Consider the following 18,439-nt stretch of genomic DNA (forward strand, 5'->3'; position numbering starts at 1 on the left):
AAGTCTGAAATTTTAATTAATGGGTTAAATTGTGCTCGCTTCGGCAGCACATATATTAATTAATGGGTTAAAGAATATGAATACATTTTTTAAACTCTTGATACATTTTAATAAGCTTTTCAAAAAAAGTTATGTCATTTTCCATTCTGGTCAGCATTGTTTGACCATACTACATACTCTTCAGCATGGAATAAGCTTTAGTTAATCTTTGCCTATTGGTATGTTAAAATAACTTGTTTTGATATCTATTTCTTTGCTTATCAGTGGAGGTGAAAAATTTTCTCATGTTGATTACTCATTTGTACTTCTATTAATTTTTTATTTATTTTGGCTCATTTATTTTCCCTGATGGCTTTATGCCTTTCTTGTTGATGTTTTTGAACCTTTCATAGATGTATATTAAAAACATTAACTTTTAATCATTGGCAAATACTTTTCCCAAGTAACTTGTTAGGTTAATAATCTGTTGGCTGCACATCTTTTTTTATAATGCTTTATTTTTCACACTTAACAGTTTAATTGATCTTTATTTTGGTCTGTGGTATGAGGTGAAATCTAATTTTCCTCAGATAAATAATCAGTTTTCCTGACACTATTTATTAAACATTTCATTTCTTTCCTATTGATTTATGAAGCTTATATTATCAACTGTTGCACGCTTATGTCTTTTAGTTTTAGTTTTCTGGGTATTTGTTCTATTCCCTTGATTTCTCATTTCTGTACTCAATATCATACACTTATATTTTAATTATATCCTATTTAATTATAATTTAATTGTTTAATTTAATAATGTTATACTTATTTTAATTATATTTATAAACAACTTTAGTATCTGGTAGGATAAGTTCTCAAGATGTCAGTCTTAATTTTCAAAATATTTTGAGTTATTTTGGCTTATTATACATTTCAGTTTATAAAGTTCCTAAATATAACTCACTGGAATTTTAGGTAGTATTTTTCCTTTTATTAAAGAAAAAATAGCTTTTAAAGTTTTTTTTTAAAATCTTATTTATTTTTTGAGAGAGAGAAAGACAGCCCCAAGTAGGATCTGTGCTGTCAGCATGGAACCTAATGTGGAGCCCAAACTCACGAACCATGAGATCCTGACCTGAGCCAAAATCCAGAGTTGGACCCTAAACTGAGTGAGCCACCCTGACACCCCAAGAAAAAATTTCTATAATTACTTTTTCAATTATAGGAGAAATAGGTTTTTGTAAATTATTTAAAATCTGTAAAGTAATGTATGAAAAACAATAGTTGCATTTTCCAGAGGGATCTACTCTGGATTTTATTTTTGGTTTGATATCTTCACATTGTTGATTGCTGTATCTAATATTTTTATACTGCTTTTAAGAATTTTTGACATTAAAAAAATAGAAAAGAATTCTTGACTTTAGACTTTGTCTCTTGATTTTTTTCTGTGCCGCATGAAGATTTAACTCATATCATGCCCTGATCCCTCTTCCCCTCTGTTTTTGAGATGTAGATCACTATTTTCAGTGCTTTAGTTTTTCGTGTGCTATTTTTATAACTTTAAATAATTAAACCTACTTCTTACTGATCTTCTTCCCATTTGGACTATAAGGAGATGAGTGCCCCTTTCTTTCTGTCTCTCCTTTTCTTTGTTGGTTGGATATTTCAACCAGTTATTAGTTGACAGTTCAACTAACAAATATAGTGTTACAGTTGATAATATTTACATTTTCTTCTGTAGTCAGAATAAAGTCTTCTGCTTTGTACAGACTGATTCTGAAAATTCAAAGCTAAATTTACATGATTATAAATATGTAAATTTTATTGACTTTAGAGCCAAGTAATGTACTATATTTATATTTGCTTTCCCATAGTTCCAATGCCACAACTCCTTTATCACTTGAGAATGTTTACAGTGTCATCAATAGATTTTCCTTTATGTCTTCAGATTATTAAGGACATTATACATTTTAATTTACTTTTTATTTACACCATGATTTCTTGAAGAATTTTTTGTGCTGGAGTTTCAGATTCCTTTGTTTTCCTTTTTGAGAGAAGTAATACTTCTTCACTTTGTCTATAATATCAAACTTCTTTCTTACCAATTTTATCTGTTGCTTGTAATCTATTCCATTCTTCTATTTTTAAAATTTCTTTTTAATGTTTGTTTATTTTGAGAGAGAGAGAGAGAGAGCATGTGGGGGAGGGGCGGGGTGGGGAGAGAAAGAATCCCAAGCAGACTCTGTGCTGCTAGCATGGAGCCTGATACAGGGCTTGATTCCACAAACCATAAATGAGATCATCACCTGAGCCAGTATCAACAGTCAGACACTTAACTGAATGAGCCACCCAGGCAGTCCTATTCCATTTTTCTTTTTGATAACATTTTTGAAATGTATTGGCTTTTAGTTCTAATTTGGCTGATTGGTTTCTGAATCCTTGCTAGCAATTATCAGTTTTTCCCCTTGAATTCCTAGGTTCTATCTGCCATTTTGTATATTCTGCATTTTCTTTATTTTGCTGAAGTACATCCTCAAGAAACTTTCTTAGGAAGGGTTGCATGGGAAGTTAACCTGGGTATTCCTTGCATGTTGCAAAATAACTTATTTTTGTTCTCTTATTTTACTGGCAGTTTAAGTGTAAAATTTATTTCATAACTTTGGAGGTCTTGCTCTGTTGTGTTCTAGCTTCTGTTGTTAAATACTGTTTCATGAAGATCGTTTTCATTGTTTCTCCTTCCTTTTTAGGGGACGCGTTTGTCTTTCTGTAAGTTCATAAGATCTTTTTTTTTCCCTTGGTGTTCCAGCATTTCTTGGTGATTTGCTTTCGTGTGGATCTTTTTCATTTATTGTGCTGAGTAGGACGTACGATGTGCTCTTCTGGATTGTTGCTCAATGTATTTGGGTTTTGATTAGTTTTATTGTTTAACTTAATGGTATTTAACTTAATAGTATTCTATACCATCAGATGTAGAATAATCATGTAATGTTGCTTCTCTTTTTCAGGTGTTGCTGCCTATGTTGGTTGGCAAAGCTCCTCAATTCTCAAACCCCTGTTACAACAAGGTCTTAGTGATGCTGAGGAATTTGTTATTGTTAAAGCTCTTAATGCCCTTACCTGTATGTGCCAGTTAGGGCTACTACAAAAACCCCATGTCTATGAATTTGCCAGTGATATTGGTAAGTGTCTGTTTCCCAAAATTAGAAGGAGAAAATTAGGATGTTTTAAGAGAAATAAGTGATAGAGCATTGTAAAAGTTCTAGGAAATGTAGAGTCAGATTTTCAATTTTATTGGCCCGTGTGTGTGCGTGTGCATGAGCACTTGTGTTTGCATGTTTATGCATGCATGCTTCCCATATATGTTAGAAACAGGCAGGCAAACAAACAGGATCATTTGGTCTTCTAGCCCATCTTGGGAAATATCTCTTTGTTTTTATCTGTAGTTAAGCATTTAACTTGAAAAATAAATTTTTTGTTTTGTTTTGTTTAACATGATGTAGATAAAGTCCTTAACTGCTCTGAAGAGTCAACTTATTTTTTGAACACTTGACCACTAGTTAAGTTGAAATTGAATGTACAGGATTGTCTAGGACATCTCTCATTGCACTGATTGCCAGTTAAGAATTCATAGTGTTCAAGTTACTACTGTTAATAATTTTATTTATTCATTCATTTATTTATGAGAGATGGCACAAGTGAGTGAGGGCAGAGAGCAAGAGGGGGCAGAGAGAGGGAGAGAGAGAGAGAGACACGTAGGGTTCACTTGGAACAGAGCACGAGCTAACCTGAAGTGGGTCTCGAGCTCACCAGAAGCAGGGCATGAACTCACAAATCATGAGATCATGATCTGAGCCAATGTCAGATGCTTAACTAACTGAGCCACCTAGGCACCCCACTGTATAATTTTATTAACCAATGAAAAGAATTAATGTTTGGTTTTTTATAGCATTTATCTGTTTCCCTCAACTTAAAATTCAGAATAAGGGCAAACAAATAAACATCATACATACTAAAATTAAGAATATTTGGAACTTTTAGTCTTCTTATCGCATTTTAAGAAAGTAAGCAGTGTAAGATATCTCTGTCCTAAGAGGACATGGAATCTTGGAAAATTGCCTTTTTTGGATAAAATGTTTAATTGCTGTTGAATGTTTTGCTAAGGAAAATCAATAGAAAGCCAAAATTGGTCGGTTATAGGTTATTCTTAAGGCAATCCTCAGAAAAAAAGACAAAGGAGTTAGTATTTATTTTGACTGTTGAGACAATAGGTAGTAGCTAGTAGAAATGCATAAAATTTCTGGAAAATATAAAGGCATGACTGTAGCTTTTTAAAAAAAATTGTGACAAATTTAAGTATATGTAGGTTTCTTACTTTACACTCTAATATCTATAATTACTGTTCTTTTAGTTTTTAACCCTAATTTGGCTTGAATTTTTGATGATTATTGTAAAAATAATTATAAATTTAATAGAAATTGTTGAGTATTGGCACCACAATCATGATGAGAATCTCTATTACATTGAAATGTTAAGCTATAGAGTGCCATGTAGTATAAGGCAGATATAGAAAGCAGTGTTTCCATAATAATATTAAGTAGAAAATGTATTGTCTTAACATGCATATCTTGCTGTGTGGAATATTTTCCTGCTTATTTTCATTTCCTGAATTCTCACATCAGTGTTTTCTTTTTTCGCCTGTGAAAGTGGTATAACCTTTATGGGTCAAGTTTTTCTGGCTTTTGACTTTGAACTTCCTTATTTTAATGAATATTCTCTGTGTATAAATATGTACTTGTATGTTCTAATTTCATATAATACATTTCTTCTGTTACCTAATTACTTGGAAACTATTTTTGAGACTTTATAGTTTATAAGTAGCATTTTATTTTTCTGAAAAATGGATGTCTGTCAACTTTTAAAAAAATCATCATACAGTATTTTACCTGTCATATTTTTCAGAGATTTTTCTGGGTTCTGCTGTTTCTTGTCATTGATCATAGGATGAACAAATGGGACACTCTGTGTCTTTAGTTTATCATCAAAATAAATGATTGTCTTTAGGTATAGAATAAACCCAATATGGTACAACTTCTTGGATGGAGAACTGCCTTAGAACTGGAAATGAATTTGTACTATCTGTTGGGGGGCAAAAAAAGCCTTGCTGAGAAGAATCAAGTAGGCAATCATTGGTTGGCATTTTGAACTATTTCAAAGAAAAAACAGTTTTTAGAATTTTAGAAACACCTAAAGTATGATAAATCATACACATCTCTCTGTTCTGTTTTTATACGTAGTCTGTTGTGGTGAATCTTAAAGGGAATGATGGTGGTGACGAGGGCATCATGATTTCTTTGATGGTTTTTGAAAAAACTATATTCTTCCCACTTAGATATTATCAATACTCCCTTCCCTTGTGCTTGTCCCCAGATAATTGGAATGTATTGGAATAGAGAAAAGATCAAGTACACTGTTTTATAGGAAATCCTCCTGAATATTTTAGGTTCTTTGTATCAGTTAGCTACTTAGTGACACAGTGATGCTATACAGCAATCAACCACAGAATCTCAGTAAATGCTTCAGTAATGTCAACTGTCATGCATCTGTGGGCTGTATGGGTGGCTCTGCTCTAGGCTTTGTATCTCCAGATTGGGGTGACAGTAATCCATCTGCCTCATTCTGGTGCCCATGTTAGATAGGGAGCAGTTTTCCAGGTTATGTTCTGGGTGATGGCAGAAGCATGAGACAGCAAGCTTAGCTGTGTAGCACATTTCGAGCCTCTATTAGTGTTGTATCTGGTAATATCTCATTGGCCAGAGCAGGTTAATAAGACCGAACTAAAAGCAAGAGGCAGAGAAGTACCCTTTGTATACCATGAGCACAGTAATAGAGGTAATGTAAAGAATTAGGACCAATAATTCAAGCTCATGCCTAACTCCTGCCAAGTCATTTTGAGTTTAGCTACTTTTTGGAGGTTTTTCAATGCTTTTCCAGTCCTCATCTTGCCTGTTGTCAAAGGGAAACTACCAACCCCTCTTTGTTGGATGTATCAGAGGCTGCATGGTGCTTATGAAATTATCTAACCTCCTTCACGTGTAATTAAAAGAATTGGAAATAGAACTTTGGAAACATACTTTGAACAAATTTTTTTCTCCTTTCCCCTTTTCTATAAGTAATATTAGCATGTGACAGTGTTATTTCTCTGTTACCCTAAATTTCTTACAAACTTAATATCCTCTCAATGCTGATGCTTCTGCATACTCAGAACAAATATGTGCCTCTTTATGTGTATGTATATTTTTTTGCTTTTAGAAGTTTTATTTTTTTTTAATTTTTTTTTAATGTTTATTTATTTTTGAGAGAGAGACAGAATGCGAGTGGGTTAGGGGCAGAGAGAGGGAGACACAGGATCTGAGGCAGGCTCCAGAGCACACAGGATCTGAGGCAGGCTCCAGGCTCTGAGCTGTCAGCACAAAACCCAACGCAGGGCTTGAACTCATGAGCTGTGAGATCATGACCTGAGCCGAAGTCGGACGCTCAACTGACTGAGCCACCCAGGCGCGCCTAGAAGTTTTATCTAAATCACGTGTTTAAAAGTTTGAATTTTATTCAAAATCTTTGATTAGTTGAAGTCATTGATATTCAGGTGTAATACACAATATAGTTAAAATAAAAGGGGTGAAAACATTCATTTACTTCTCTGGTTTAATCGTATATTTTAATCTCTTTAAGGATGGGCATCATGTTTTCTGCCTTTAGTTTCTACTCATAATGCCTTGTGAATGAATTTATGAAAGATATATTAGACTTGATCAAACCTTTTCATTAAAAAGAATGTCAGAGTAGTACTGTTTATATTCTTTTATGGTATTAATGCCGATATTTATGATAGGGAATATTATAATATCAGTATGTTGAGTTGAGTTTATGCCTTAGGATAATTGAGTATGTGAAAGCAGCTGATAGTAAAGTAACATTGTGGTATAATCCCTTTATTAGTTGTGTTATAAGGTGAAAATTTGTTTATCCTAAAATTTATGAGCATGGTTTAAATCCATACCTTTTTCTTTTCCTTATTAGCCCCATTTCTGTGTCATCCCAATTTGTGGATACGCTATGGTGCCGTAGGATTTATCACAGTGGTGGCTCATCAAATAAGTACAGCTGATGTATACTGCAAACTGATGCCTTACCTTAACCCGTATATTACTCAACCAATAATACAGGTATGCTTGTTCCAACTTGGAGTCAATCCTCTCCAAACTGCACCCCTTAAAAAAAGGTTTAGAGAGTCCTATTTTTATTTAAATTTACAAAGATTTAAATTGGGCTACAGCATTTTCACGTTCCTGTAAGTTAATGTTATTGGAACAAACAGTACTAAAGGTGAGAAAAGTTCAAGAGACTTATGTTATCCATCAATTATGCATAATATAGCACCTACTAGTTCATACTTTATTTTCTTATGTGCAGTGTTGTAAAACATCTACTGTTAACGGGAAATGCAGTGGAAACATATATTGATGGACCTCTGCTTTTATTGTAAAAAATATAACTGATTTCAGCCAAACTCAGCATGTATAATAAATTGGAAAAAGCCTTTTACGGATGTTTGGTTTTTTGGACCACTAACTGGTTCTGATTTCTTCTCTGTTCTTTTTCTTTTTTTAAAAAATCTAATCTTTTAAAATCTTATTTAATCTTTTTTTTTTTTTTTTTTTTTAATCTAATGACTTGTCTCCCCCACTCCCTTCCCAGTATAGCACTTGATGATAAACTTTGGGTATTTGGTTTGTATAAGGCAGTTTTTTACCCAGCTTGTTATACCCTTCATCTTCCTGGAAAGCTCATTATCAAAATACATATCTATCTAAATTGAGTGAACTGTTGAGATATGATTCTGTTTGTTAAAATACTGTGAAATACCCAATTTTTTAGTAAAACTGTGTTTCCCTTTTGCAAATTCACGTGCTTCTGGCTCCTAGTACTTTTATGTTCCAATGTACCTTCCTTTGGTTGGAGAAAATGACATTGGATATCTTCTGGAGATGAGGAGGCTTGGCTGTGCCTTCTGTCCTTTTCCTCATAGATTTATCCGTTTCTGAGGGTCATCATTCTTTTATTTCATAGTTTGTAGAATTTCTAATTTTTATCTCAGCAATTTATATACATATATAAGGTAATATTACTAGAAAATATGCCTTTTTTATTTCTTTTATTTTTTTAAGTTTAAGTAATCTCCACACCCAATGTGGGGCTTGAACTCGACTCCAGGATCGAGAGTTGCATCTCTTCCAACTGAGCGAGCCAGGCACCCCATCCATATTCCTTCCTTCCTTCCTTCCTTCCTTCCTTCCTTCCTTCCTTCCTTCCTTCCTAACAGAGAGCACACATGGGAGTAGGGGAGGGGGAGGAGCAGAGGAAGAGGGAGAGGGAGAATCTTAAGCAGGCTCCATGCTGAGCATGGCACCCCTTTCTTTTAAAATTTATTGAAGTTCCCTTGGAAATCAGGTCTAGAGAGTCTTACTACTTTTAACTAGTTATTCTGTTTAGAAGTTTGTGAGGGGCACCTGGGTGGCTCAGTCATTTGAGTGTTCTACTCTTGGTTTTTAGCTCAGGTCATGATCCCAGGGTTCAAGCCCTGCCTTAGGCTCTGCTCTGAGTGTGGAGCCTGCTTAAGATTCTCCCTCTGCCCCTCTCTCCCTGCTTATGCTCGCTTTCTCTAAGATAAAAAATTTAGAAGTTTGTTTATTAAACTCTTATAAAACAGTGTGGAGAAAGTATCCTTGGGAATTAAAAATTACTTGCGTTTGTAATAACTTAGTGGTGGTTTATTATAATCTGACACTAAAAAATAAATTTGACATTAAGTGTTTTTTAAGAAATCTGCATCACTCTCTTTGTTTTCTCAGGAAAAAATATATATTTCATATTTCATAATAAAAAATATATATATGGTTTTATTTTCTGAGAGACCAGGATTAGGAGTTGAGAGGCTAATGATACATATGCTTCATAAATCTTACCTTTCTACAATTTGAGTTAGACAAAAGATACCATTTTATGCTGGTTTCGCCTGGCTAGTTTACCAGGTAGTTAAATAGGTCCAAAGAAAGTCCTCTTGGTTACTGTTAGTATGCTCATCCTTTTTATTATATATGTGTTGACAAGGAGGGTGTCCTTGGGGATAATAAAAGGAAGGATTTTATGAGCTCTGTGGAGAGAGTAATATTTTTTAGAAGTGGTTGAAGCTACTGAGAAACCTAATGACTGATGGGCACCCCTGTGATAATTGAGCTTCTTTTCTTGGTCAGTACCTGTTGGCTGTTAGACCTGTGAGCCACGGGTACTTTTTTGATCTAGGAGGTCATCACATTTGGCATCCAGAAAAAAGGCTCTTTGTCATTTTCTAAATTTTTCCATCCTGGGTATATATTGTTATTCTTCCAATATGAAAGGCACAGATGTATACTCAAATGCTAACAATGAAAAGAAAAACCTTAGCTCTTAAAGGTCATTAGTATTCTTTTTTCTTCTAAGCAAAATCGCAAATGTTGGTATCTCCCATTTTCTTAGAAAATAAATACCTATGTTAACACAGGTTGTATTTACTGAATATAAAAATAACTGTAATGTATGTTGTATCTTTGGTTGATTCTTTTTATTTTTCTAATATAGATTGAAAGGAAACTTGTTCTACTCAGTGTTTTAAAAGATCCAGTAAGTCGTTCTATATTTGATTATGCTTTGAGGTCTAAAGATATTACTAGCTTGTTCAGACATCTTCACATGCGCCAAAAGAAGCGAAATGGGTCTCTTCCTGACTGCCCCCCACCGGAGGATCCTGCCATAGCACAGCTTCTGAAGAAATTGCTCTCACAGGTTGTATCACCTTTCTGAAATCTTACATTTAAACACAAATTCGCTAAGAACATTCAAGCATCCATTTAGCTATTAAATTTTTTTTGGTTGATTAAGTCACATCATAAAAAAATGAATAAAACCTGGCAAATATATACATTTGCTTTGGCATATTGGAGATGCTAGGATGATGATAAGGCATTAGTTTGAGCTAAGTAAGGAATCATGGGAGACCTGTTAAGTTTCTTTTGTGATTATTGTCTATGTAAATAATGGAGAAAGTAGATATAACCTTAAATTTGAGTAATATTCTTGATTCAGTTCCATATTTCACCAAAAAAAAAAAAAAAAATTCAATTAGAGGAAACATTGCAAAGCACAGATGCACCACAGAAAGATACTGGTTTATTTTAGTTCAAATGTAAAGAGTTCTCACTACATGCAAACATCAGAAATGATTGGGATTTATAATGCATCTTAGATTGAATAAACCAGTTTCTGTTGTATATTAAAAGCCTATGAATTTGTATCATTTAACAGGTGATGTCAAAACTAATAAGTAATCTTTTTATTATCCTTGGAATTAGTAAGGCCTCTTTAGAAATAGTCCAGATTCAGTGTCCTGTTTTAAGAGGGATATATGGAACTTAGAGAAGTCAAGATAGAAATGAAAATGGCTGGAAATAAAGAATACAATTTATGAATAAATGTTCCATGAGCCTTAAAGCAAATACTGAGAGATAACTTTAATGATGGTCTTTAAGTGTGCAGGACATTTTGGTTAAGAGAATACTTGTCAGTCATGTCTTGTCTAACAAGAAGATGAGAAAATGCTTCAGTTGCAGAGAGAATTAGACCAATTTGAAGATATAAATCCTTTCTTGTATTGTACTAGTCACTGAGTGTCCAGTACTGTTTCAGGCTCATATGTTGCTTTAGGTGATTGAATATTGAATTATCCCATCTCCTATGGGATATTGAATATCCCATCTCCTAGGGAGCCTGGTCAATAACCATTTTGGTTCTTTTAGGTCTCAATTTGCCTGGAGGCGGGAGCTGCCTCTGAATGCCCCTTCCAGGCCAGTGGTTCTATTTCCTATATTTTAGAAGACCTAATTTGATATGACTTGAATTACTAAAGAGCTTTTTCTTTGGGTCTTCTTTTAACCTTGTCTCATACATTAGATGTATTAAATATTTTAGAAAGCAGTTTATGGAAAATTGGATATTGAATCGCAGTTTTCTATTGTTTCTCTTGAGTTAGTAATCCTTATCAAAAAGACTTCAGCATGCAGTAAAAACCACCCCAATTTAGATGTTTCTTTGGGTTTGGATGGTGTGATTCTTTGTACTCTCTCTTCTACAAATTCTGTGTATTAAATTAAAAGCTTCTGTACTAAAATTTCACACTAAGTCATTGGTTACTTCATGGAGCCTCTCTAGCCCCTCGTTCTTGCTTTTCATCTTGCTGTGGGTATAGGTTTTGCCACTGCCATGGGTGAGAGGAGGGAGAGGGAAGGAGCAGTTTCCGTAGCCTTTTTACCTTCTGCTTCCTGTTCTCCTAAACCCTTCTACCATTGCTGCTTCCAGAGTGCCAGCCCTCATTTTTGGGTACCATGATGAAGTCACTAAACTCACTGATTTGTATTCCTCTGAATATTAGTGCTTGATGTATTCATTTGTCACTTGTACCCACATCTGTATCAGTAGGGAAGGAGGAACATGTTTTCCTCTGTTTTATGTTTTTTCTGTTACTAACAGTTTTAGGAGACTCCTAAGGGTTAGTAGTACTTTGTTTCAAGGGACAGGTGCTACTAGTAGAGGGGAGAGCAAGCCAGAGTCTCTGAGGTCCTCAGAAGAAGTAACAGCAGAACAATACCAGGCTCCATTTTTTTCAGGACCTTCAACAAGTCTACCACTGCAGTTGGTGCTTTCCGTATTTTGTGACTGATCTTATAACAACCTTGAACAACAGATGTTATTCCCTATTTTATAGTTAAGGAAACTGCAGCCCAAAGAGGATAGTTAAGTTGCCTATGCTCACACAGTTCATTCAGCTTAAAGCTGACATTTGAACCTAAGCCAGTCTAACTCCAAATCCCTTCCTCCTTCAACATGCCATCTGGCCTCAAAATAAAGGACAGGGAGCTAAGACTGAGAGACTTGTTTGAGGTTTTTATGGACTTAGGAAGATTCCATGTGCAGTTCATCTCCTCCAGCCCCTTGCACGCCTTTTATCTGCTTCGCTTCTTTTTGGTCCCTGTGCTACCTTTCTTGGCATTATTTGCAGAGGCTTGGAGTCAGGGGGAGGCTTTGGAGGTGGGAACTGAGTCCCTATTCCTAATGTCAGGGATACAGAGGGAAGGATGCTTTTAGCCTCTGCAAATGCAAATTCTGAATACGCCTACAATTTTTCCCCCCTTGGGGTTTTACGGTGCTTTTTGTATAGGACTATACTTGAGATGCATCATGGGTAAAATAGACTTTTCTAGACCAGCCTGGCATTGTTTCTATGGGAAGATATGTTCAGGGTTCTGGATAATAGACTTTATTTTTTTAATTTTTAATTTAAAAAAATTTTTGAGTTTGTTTATTTGAGAGAGAGAGCACGAGTGGGGGAGGGGAAGTGAGGATGGGGAGAGAGAGAATCCCAAGCAGACTCTGCACTGTCAGTGGAGAGCCTGACGCAGGGCTCGAACTCACGAACCGTGAGATCATGACCTGAGCTGAAGTCAGATGTTTAATTGAGCCACCCAGGCGCCCCATGGAAAATAGACTTTTAAAGTACAGTTTTGAAATATATGGTAGTTAAAATCTGCCTAAACTCCAGATTTTTAATAGGATTTACCTTCTGGAGGTGATACATGGCAGGGCTGTTTTGGAATCTCATTCACAAGAACTGTCTGTTTTATTTGTATCCATTTGATCACCCGCTAATACAGAATAAGAATATTCTGATTTCTGGGGCACCTGGGTGGCTCAGTTACTTGAGCATCAGACTTTGGCTCAGGTCATGATCTCACAGTTCGTGAGTTTGAGCCCCACATCAGGCTTGCTGCTGTCAGTCTGTTAGCGCAGAGCCTGCTACAGATCCTCTGTCCCCTTCTCTCTGCCCCTCCCCACTTGCACTCTGCCCAAAATAAATAAATATGAAAAAAAAAAATCAATCCTCTTTAAAAAAAAAAAAAGAATATTCTGATTTCACTCCTTTAAAAAATGGCAAATACTAAACATTTTTGATTTTTAAAAGATTTTTATTTGAATACTTTTTGACTGGTAGTATAGACACAAGGTGTAAAATTAAAAAGATATTGGAAGATACATAATAAAATGTAAGTTTTCCTCCAATCTCTGATCCCCAGCCACCCAGTTTCTTTTTCTGTTGTGAATTTTATGTTGTCAGAGTGCTGAATTTCTTGATACAGTGTTGGATTGTTCTGTTGTACAGTTAACTTATTTGGAATCAGTTTGATCCTTTTAAGCCTTGTTTTTTAAAAAAGTTTTAAATCCGGTATAGTTTACAGTGTTATATTAATTTCAGGTGTACAATATAGTTATTCAACAATTCTGTACATTATCCACTGCTCAAGATAAGTGTACTCTTAATTTCCTTTACCTGTTTCACTCATTCCCCCACCCCCACCCCCACCTCCCCTTTGGTAACTATCAGTTCTCTATAGTTAAGAGTATGTTTTTGGTTTGTCTCTTTTTTTTCCTTTGTTCATTTGTTTTGTTTCTTAAATTCCACACACAAGTGAAATCATACAGGATATGTCTTTCTCCTTTTTTAGCATTATACTCTAAATCTAGTCATGTTGTTGCAAATGGCAAGATTTCATTCTTTTTAATGGCTGAGTAATATTCCCTATATATCTTACATCTTTATTCATCTATCAGTGGACACTTGGGCTGTTTTCCAAGTTTTGGCTTTTGTAAATAATGCTGCAATACACATAGGAGTGCACATATCTTTTCAAATTAGTGTTTTATATTCTTTGGGTAAATACCCAGTAGTGGAATTACTGGATCATATGGGTAGCTCTATTTTTTTAAATTTTTTGAGGAACCTCCATACTGTTTTCCACAGTGGCTGCACCAGTTTGCATTCCCACCAACAGTGAATGAGGGTCCCCTTTTCTCCATATCTTTGTCAACACTTATTATTTCTTGTCCTTTTGATTTTAGTCATTCCAATTGGTGTAAGGGGATATCTCAGTGATTTTCATTTGCATTTCCCTGATGACGAGTGATCTTGAGCATCTTTTCACATGTCTGTTGGCCAGAGAGACAGACAGACTGAGTGTGAGCTGGAAAGGGGCAGAGAGAGAGGGAGGCACAGAATCTGAAGCAGGCTCCAAGCTCTGAGCTATCAGTACAGAGCTCAACTTGGGGCTCGAACTCAGAAACCATTAGATTATGACTTGAGCTGAAGTTGGACGCTTAACTGACTGAGCCACCCAGGTGCCCTGACCTCTGCCTATTTTTTAATTGGATTATTATTATTTTTTTTTTTTTGATGTTGAGTTACGCAAGTTCTTTTTTTTTCTTTTCTTTATTTTTGAAATGTTTTATTTATTTATTTTTTAATGTCTATTTCTTTTTGAGAGAGAGAAAGAGACAGAGTGTGAGTAGGGAACGGGCAGAGAGCGTGGGAGACACAATCTGAAGGAAGCTCCAGGCTTCGAGCTGTAACGCCGCGGGGCTCGAATTCACGAACTGCGAGATCATGACCTGAGCTGAAGTCAGATGCTTAACAAATGGAGTCACCCAGGTGCCCAAGATTTTATTTTTAAGTAATCTCTATACCCAATGTGGGGCTCGAACTCAAAACCCAAGATCAAGAGTCACGTGCTCCACTGACTGAGCCAGCCAGGAGCCCCTATATATTTTAGATACTAACCCCTTAATGGATATATCATTTGCAAATATTTTCTCCCACTCGTTAGGTGGTCTTTTTTGTTTTGTTGATGGTTTCTTTTGCTGTGCAGTAGCAAAAATGTTTTTTCCCATTCATTAGGTTGTCTTTTTTGGTTATTGATGGCTTTGTTGATGCCTTCATTTGCTCTGCAAAAGCTTTTAATTTTGGGTAGTCTCAGTAGTTTATGTCTGCTTTTGTTTCCCTTGCTTGAGAAGACATATCTAGAAATATGTTTCTGTGGCCCATGTCAAAGAAATTATTGCCTATGTTTTCTAGGAATTTTATGGTTCCAGGTCTCACATTTAGGTCTTCATTTTGAGTTTATTTTTGTGTATTCTGTAAGGAAGTGGTCAGGTGTATTCTTTTGGATGTAATTGTCCAGTTTTTCCAGCATCATTTATTGAAGAGACTGGCTTTTCCCATTGTATGTTCTTGCCTCCTTGTCATAGATGAATTGACCATATGAGTATGGGTTTATTTCTGTGTTCTTTATTTTGTTTCATTGATGTATGTGTCTTTTTTTGGTGCCAGTGTCATAATGTTTTGATTACTGCAGCTTTACTTATTATTTAAAAAAAACTTTCTTAATGTTTATTTTTGAGAAAGACACACACACACACACACACACAGCATGAGCGGGGGAGGGGCAAAGAGAGGGAGACACAGAACCTGAAGTAGGCTCCAGGCTCTGAGCTGTCAGCAGAGAGCCTGACATGGGGCTCAAACTCACAAGCTGTGAGATCATGACCTGAGCCGAAGTCAGATGGTTAACCAAGTGAGTCACCCAGGCACCCCTACTGCAGCTTTATAGTATATCTTGAATTCCTCAATTGTGACAGCTCCAGCTTTTTTTCTTTTTTCTCAGGATTACTTTGGCTATTTGGGGTCTTTGGTGATACCATACAAATTTTAGTATTGTTTGTTGTAGTGCTGTGAAACCTGTTGGTATTTTGATAGGGATTGCATTGAATCTATAGGTTGGTTTGGGTAGTATGGACATTTTAACAATATTAATTCTTTCAATTCATGAACACAGTATGTCTTCCCATTTGTGTCATTTTCTTTAATTGAATTGGGTTTTGATTAAATTGAATTTCCCATTTAATTCATCAATGTATAGTTTTCAGAATACAGGTTTTTCATCTCCTTGCTTCAGTTTATACCTAGGCATTTTATTCTTTCTGGTCCATTGTAAATGGAATTTGTTTTCTTAAGTTCTTTTTCTGCTGCTCTATTATTAGTGTATAGAAATGCAACAGATTTCTGTGTATTTATTTTGTATTCTGCAACTTACTGAGCTCATTTATCGGTACTAATAGTGTTTTGGTGGAGTCATTAGGGTTTTTTTTAATGCAGTATGATATCATCTGCAAATAGTGACAGTTTTACTTATTCCTTACCAATTTGGATGCCTTTTATTTCTTTTTCATGTCCAATTGCTGCAGCTCAGACTTTCATTATTATGGTGAATGAAAGTGGTATGAGTGGACATCTTTGTCTTAGTGGATCTTAGCAGAAAAGCGCTCAGTTTTTCACCATTGAGTATGATGTTACCTGTGGGTTTTTCATATAAGGCCTTTGTTATATTGAGGTATGTTCTCTCTAAACCATTTTGTTGAGAGTTTTTTTTATAATGAATGGATGTTGTATCAAATGCTTTTTCTGTGTTTATTGATCATATAATTTTTTATTCTTCATTTTGTTAATTCTCCAAGATTTGCAAATCTTGAACCACCATTGCATCCCTGGAATAAATGTCCCTTGATTGTGGTGGATGATTTTTTTAAATGTATTGTTGAAATCAGTTTGCTCATGTTTGTTGAGAAATACTGTATCTATGTCAGAGATTTTGGTCTGTAGTTTTCTTTTTTTGTGGTGTCTTTGTTTGGTTTTGGTATCAGGCCATTAATGGCCCCATAGACTCAATGTGAAAGTTTTCCTTTCTCTTCTGGTTTTTGGAATAGTTTGAGAAGAATAGATATTAACTCTTCTTTAACTGTTTGGTAGAATTCATCTGTGAAGCCATCTGGTCCTAGACTTTTGTTTGTTGGGAGTGTTTTGATTACCGATTCAATTTTATTTCTAGTAGTTGGTCTGTTCCAGTTTTCTGTTTTTAATGTATTAAGTAGATTTTTATTATAAAAACACATAAGTGTAAATATATAATATATAGGTAATATAAAGTAATATAAATATTCTGTAAAATTTTTTTATAGTCTGGATTTTGTTTGCTGATACATTGAGTATTTTTGCATTTAGATTCATAAATGATTTGTCCTTCAGTTTTCCTTTCTTATAATGTCCTTTAGGTATTTATACCAAATACTGAAAGAAAAATCCTGACTTATAATCTTGTCTTGAAATTACTCCTAATTCTTGAGAGTTTAATCTAAATCCTTCCTGTTTAGGGATGATTGTTTGCAGTGCTCTGATTTGGTGTGTGTCATGTGGGAGTCTGGAAACTGTAATATGATTGTATTACTGTTTTAAAAAACAACTTTGTTTTCCCCATGGTGCATTTCTAGCTTTTTTTAATTGAGAAAATTCGCACAGAAAATAATTCACATTTTCATCATCCTGGAAAGAAACCCCATGCCCATTAGCAATTATTCCCTGTTTACTTCTCTCTCCAGCCCCTTGCAACCACTAAATCTACTTTCTGTTTCTAGGAATTTGTCTATTTTGGATATTTCCTGTAAATGGAATATATACAATATGTGGCACGTTTATGTCTGGTTACTTTCACTTAGCAAAATATTTTCAAGATTGCTCCATGTTATATGGCATATGTTAATACTTCATCCCTTTTTATGGTTCTTATGATGACCCTCATTTTGTGGGCTAGAACTGAGACCTCTCTCTTGTGAACTAAGATGTAGTCTAACAGAAAGAATAGAACTCTTACTACAGCTATGAAATTGTCTACGCTAAGCAAATTTTAGGAGGAGAAGTAAAAATAAATGAAGAATTTCAGGCCAGTGTTGGAAAAAATTCAGTTAGAGATCCCTCTATGATTATTATACTTTAATGCAATTTCATTTTATTTTTTCTTCGCTTTCTAATTTTCTAGGGTTTGTTTGTGTCCTATTGTGACTGTGGGTTGTGAATATTCTTTTAAGCTCCAGTAGGATTCTAATTAAAGCCTCAGGGGAATTGCTATTTTATTAATTTTTTTTTCCATTGGCATTATAAAAACATTATAGAGGATTCTGTGGATGGTTTGAAAGTAAAGAAAAAAATGCAGAACTATTTTGTTTATCAGAATATTTCACATTGAATTATTGAAATTAAATATTTAGTATTAATTGGCTGTCAGTTTCAAGTATTCTAAGTGCCTTGAGTAGAATAACTTAACTACAACTTCAAAGTAGCCCCTCCCCCCAAATTGTAAGATGGGTGCTAATAATTACTTCATTATCTTCATTTTCTGGAATCAGTAGACGTTTAGAGAAATTGGGTAACTTGCCCAAGGTTACACATACAGTAAGTAATGGAGCTTGAATGTACGTAGGCAGTCTGACTTTAATTATACTATTTCCCTAGGGTGTGTTGCTTGCATTTGCAGGTCAGCCAGCATGTATCCATTTCTGAGGTGTATAGAATGTTTTATATACCATAGAGGGCCTTCACACGTAGTGTCTCATTTAATATTCTCAACACATCTAGGATAAGGGTGAAGCATGTAGACTT

At 35.0% G+C, this 18,439-nt stretch overlaps 1 protein-coding gene across 2 annotated transcripts in view; it reads left to right on the forward strand.

Annotated features, from left to right (window-relative positions):
* The window catches only part of PIK3R4 (phosphoinositide-3-kinase regulatory subunit 4), a 77,907-nt gene that overhangs the window by 24,975 nt on the left and 34,493 nt on the right, over positions 1 to 18,439 (forward strand). For both annotated transcript variants that reach the window (XM_019436224.2, XM_019436216.2), the window contains 3 exons: positions 2,979 to 3,152; positions 7,051 to 7,196; positions 9,649 to 9,852. In XM_019436224.2, the coding sequence (XP_019291769.1) occupies positions 2,979 to 3,152; positions 7,051 to 7,196; positions 9,649 to 9,852 (524 nt within the window). The remainder of the gene's footprint in view (positions 1 to 2,978; positions 3,153 to 7,050; positions 7,197 to 9,648; positions 9,853 to 18,439) is intronic.

The sequence above is a fragment of the Panthera pardus genome, unplaced genomic scaffold (genome assembly GCF_024362965.1).
Source record: "Panthera pardus isolate Hobbes unplaced genomic scaffold, ASM2436296v1 HiC_scaffold_16, whole genome shotgun sequence".
NCBI lineage: Eukaryota > Metazoa > Chordata > Mammalia > Carnivora > Felidae > Panthera > Panthera pardus.